At 38.4% G+C, this 3,657-nt stretch overlaps 1 protein-coding gene across 1 annotated transcript; it reads right to left on the reverse strand.

Annotated features, from left to right (window-relative positions):
- Positions 1–1,532: 1,532 nt before the first annotated feature.
- On the reverse strand, positions 1,533–3,242 carry LOC144530708 (uncharacterized). Its single transcript, XM_078270409.1, has 2 exons — positions 2,067–3,242; positions 1,533–1,585 (listed from the first exon to the last, which is right to left on the reverse strand). The coding sequence occupies exon 1, from the start codon at positions 3,094–3,096 to the stop codon at positions 2,101–2,103; it is 996 nt and encodes a 331-aa protein (XP_078126535.1). The 5' UTR covers positions 3,097–3,242; the 3' UTR covers positions 1,533–1,585; positions 2,067–2,100.
- Positions 3,243–3,657: the final 415 nt, after the last annotated feature.

The following is a 3,657-nucleotide window of genomic DNA, read 5'->3' on the forward strand; positions in this document are numbered from 1 at the left end:
ACCTGCTAGCAACACTGTGCAGCAATTTGTTGATTTTTATACAAATATTCTCAACCTTATGGCTACTTATAAAAGGTAATAATTGATTACTTTGGCAAATGGTCAGCGGTAATGTTAATATATTTGTCATCAACGGCTTAAAACATAAAAAAACACCAGTATGATCCTTATGATCCTCTGTAGTGACACGTTTTAGTGGCTAGAGCATTTTTCAAGTTTTGTAGTAGTTGATTTAAATAAACAGCAGGCTTCCACACCATCATAGCTCTAGACCCCAAAACACGACAGCATGTAGACATTGACAGGATTACAGTTGCCATTGTTGTGGTGTCAACACACTTATTTTGTTATGCATCAGGTTTGTTTTCGTTTTTTGGTGAGTGTCCCTTTAAATCACATTGTGAAAGCCATTTTTCTTCTAATAACTAGTGGGTTAGTGACATTTTCTATAATACAAAACAGTACATGTGACTGACAAATGCAATTCCAATGACTTGCCTTATACTCCCAAATGAGATGTCCAACATCCTCGCCAAGGTAGATGCAAAGTGCCTTTAGGACTGCTGTCCTTTTAAGATTGACATCACTCGTCGCCTGTTTAAAAGGATAACAATTATTAAAATATTCCTAAATACATCAATTATTTTAAAAAAAATTCTTGAAATTGTAGAATATTTCCAACATGTGGTAACCTCAAAAACATATATACACAATGACTTTATTATACAAAATGTAAATGGACTGCCCCATTTTGCTAATGAATGTTAGTGAATTGTGACTTAATTTTGATAAAATGTCAGGTGTGATTGTGTAGGGCGATAGCACTACTGTAACTTCTACTTCTTCAGGGAAGTTTCACTGAGAGCAATGCTCTCTTCTTCACAGTTAACACCTAGAAGCTGCTTTTACAACCAGTCGGATCTGCAGGCTACTGAGGATTAAGGGTCTTGCTCAAGGCAGGTGGTACTCTTTCACTTTCCCCACCTGGATATTGAATTGGCACATTTCCAGTCACAAACCTGCTTCTCTAACCTGTATGCCACTATTGCCTCATTAAGGCATCATCAGTCCTTAGAAATGTGTCTCTATTTATTTATTTTATTCCTACAGCACTTTTCAAAACACAGTTAAAGTGCTTTATATGGTTGAACCAGAATTAAGACAAACAAAATCAGACAAGTGCCTACGTAGAAAGCCATAAGGCAGGGAGAGCACCTCCCTGCCCATCCATGTGCATACATGGAAGGCCCGAGACAGAGAGCAGCCTGGTCACCTTTATTCTTGAGCCGGGCCTTAGGAACCTTGCCCCTTACAAATAATCAAGGCTGCTCTTGAAGTCTTCAAAGGCTCCATATGGTACGAAACAGGTACATTTCATGAAGTTGCTCCACAGTGTATATATTTTCTACTACAATGTATACACGTTTACCTCTTGCAAGATTGCCAGATGTGTGGCTAGTTTCTGGCCAGAAACACCTCCCTTCGTCTGGAAAACCGATGTCAGCTGGGGTAAATGGCTGTCCAACTGCACCATGAAGGTTGTTTCAGGTGGGATTGTTGTTATGCGCTGGAATTCAGCATTTATCTGTTATACACAAGAAAAAAATAACAGAAGACAAAGAGCACTGTGTTCAGCCATTGGTGTAATATTTTGTAGCTACTGTATGATTAAAGGATACTTTTGACCTCATTATTCAAGATAATAATTAGTTGAATGTATTGCTATTAATCAAAGGTAATGGAAATCAAAACTTATTTAAACCTTGCTAATATTTTTTTTCAAATTTACAATGGGTCAAATGTCTAAGTGTAATGTGAAAACCCCAATTCCAGCAGCAGGAAGCTGTTTTCATCAGACAATCTCTGATAAAGTGACTGTACACTACCTTCTCAGCAGCAAACAGCAGACAGATACAGTTATAGTGGTCAAAATTAATTATATTAGTAAATTATCAATTACTGGGGGGAATTTTTCCCCCGAATTTATTTAGGTTTCAGCAGTTACAAACCAAGATTGTATAATGCGAAGAAGCACACTGGGGGGAAAAAGGCAAGCATGCGCTTACCTCATCAATATGAAAAAGTGCAGGCCACCTGGCTTTAAACTCTGCGGCAGCTGGCTTTTCCTGCACCACCTCTTTTCTTCTGTAGGAGAATGTTTTTGACATCTTCTGTTTTATACACAGTGCACTGTTTCTTTGTTTGACATCGTTCGCCAGCAGGGTGTGAAGGAAAAAAGTTGACTTCAGCCTTTTTAGGCTTCTTTACGTTTTGGGCTGGGAGGCTTTCATCACTACGTTTGTTTTTCAAAGCATTTACAGTCACTTCTGGACAGCCAATGTTTCGCATCTTCGTCCTGTAATTAGCCATTTTATATTTTAGGCTAATCATCCAGCCATAGTAACCAGTGGCAGATGGTTCCTTCAAACAGGGAAATTTTTTTATGAGTGCCCCTGCTACCTCATCTATTTGGTAATTTTGTGGATATGCTGTATACTGGAAGATCTGCTCAGCTAGCTTCTGTAAGATGTCAGACTTCAACCCCGGAGTGATCTTCAGTTGAGTGCCAGTTTCTCTGAAGTGCTCATTTCCACGTTGAAGCTGCACCTCTACATTGTATGGAAAGCGAGGAATGGGGAATTCACGGGGCCATGCACGTGCTCTCAATTCATTGTCTGAATGTGGCAGAATGCTGGTGTTATCCGAGTCTGTTGAGGACAATGAGGCCGATGAGGAAACAATGGGAGATGTTTGGCTGTTCACTGGTGCTCCAGATGATCCAGAAGTGCTGGGAGCATTCTCCATTAAAGAAGATGGACTCAAACCCACATCATTTATGGGGGTTAGAGTTAGGGTTGCCATGTACACCAACTTGATTGTACTTCTGTCCTGTATGTCTTGTACTGATGTAATGTTCATGAATTCATTATTGAAGTCAGGATCCATGAACTGAATACGAAAGTCTGTTTCAATTCCAAATTCTTGGCGAATTGTATCGTGTAACTCTGTCAAAGTTTCTGGCATTCCTGAATGGAGATCAAGTCTTCGATAGTCATCGTTGTTCACAATGACTCTCAACTTCAGACGCTGTGCCATTCTTCAATCTAATTGTTAAAGAAGACAAAAAAAATGTTAAATCAGCATCTGGTACTATTGTTACTTAAGTATAACTGTTCATGAACCGAATTAGAGCAGGAACATACTACCACACAATATTAATCTGTAATGTTATTCTGCAGTTGTAAACATTTCATTTTTACCATAACTTTATTTGTGTGGAATGAAAAACACAGATATTTTTTCTTTGTTTGTGGTTGTGTGGTAGTTCTTCCTTTGAACATGATATATTTAAACAGACAGATTTGAACATTCATTTGTATTATGTTAGTCACAAATGTTTTCCTTAACATGCATTAACATGAGGGTAATTTAGTACAGGGAGATGTCAGATGACTGGATAATTTCCCTCAGAAAATTCTTTCTAACTTTACTAAAAACAAAATTAGTCCTGTAAGAAATGTTAGGCAGCCCTCTTGTTACCATATTTAGTGTATTAGTGTATCAACTCATGCAGCGTATGAACACAACGCAAACTACCATAATACCACCTTGTATCTGTATGAATCTTTTAAGTGTCAACATTCGCCGGCCTCCAAT

The sequence above is a fragment of the Sander vitreus genome, chromosome 2 (assembly GCF_031162955.1).
Source record: "Sander vitreus isolate 19-12246 chromosome 2, sanVit1, whole genome shotgun sequence".
NCBI lineage: Eukaryota > Metazoa > Chordata > Actinopteri > Perciformes > Percidae > Sander > Sander vitreus.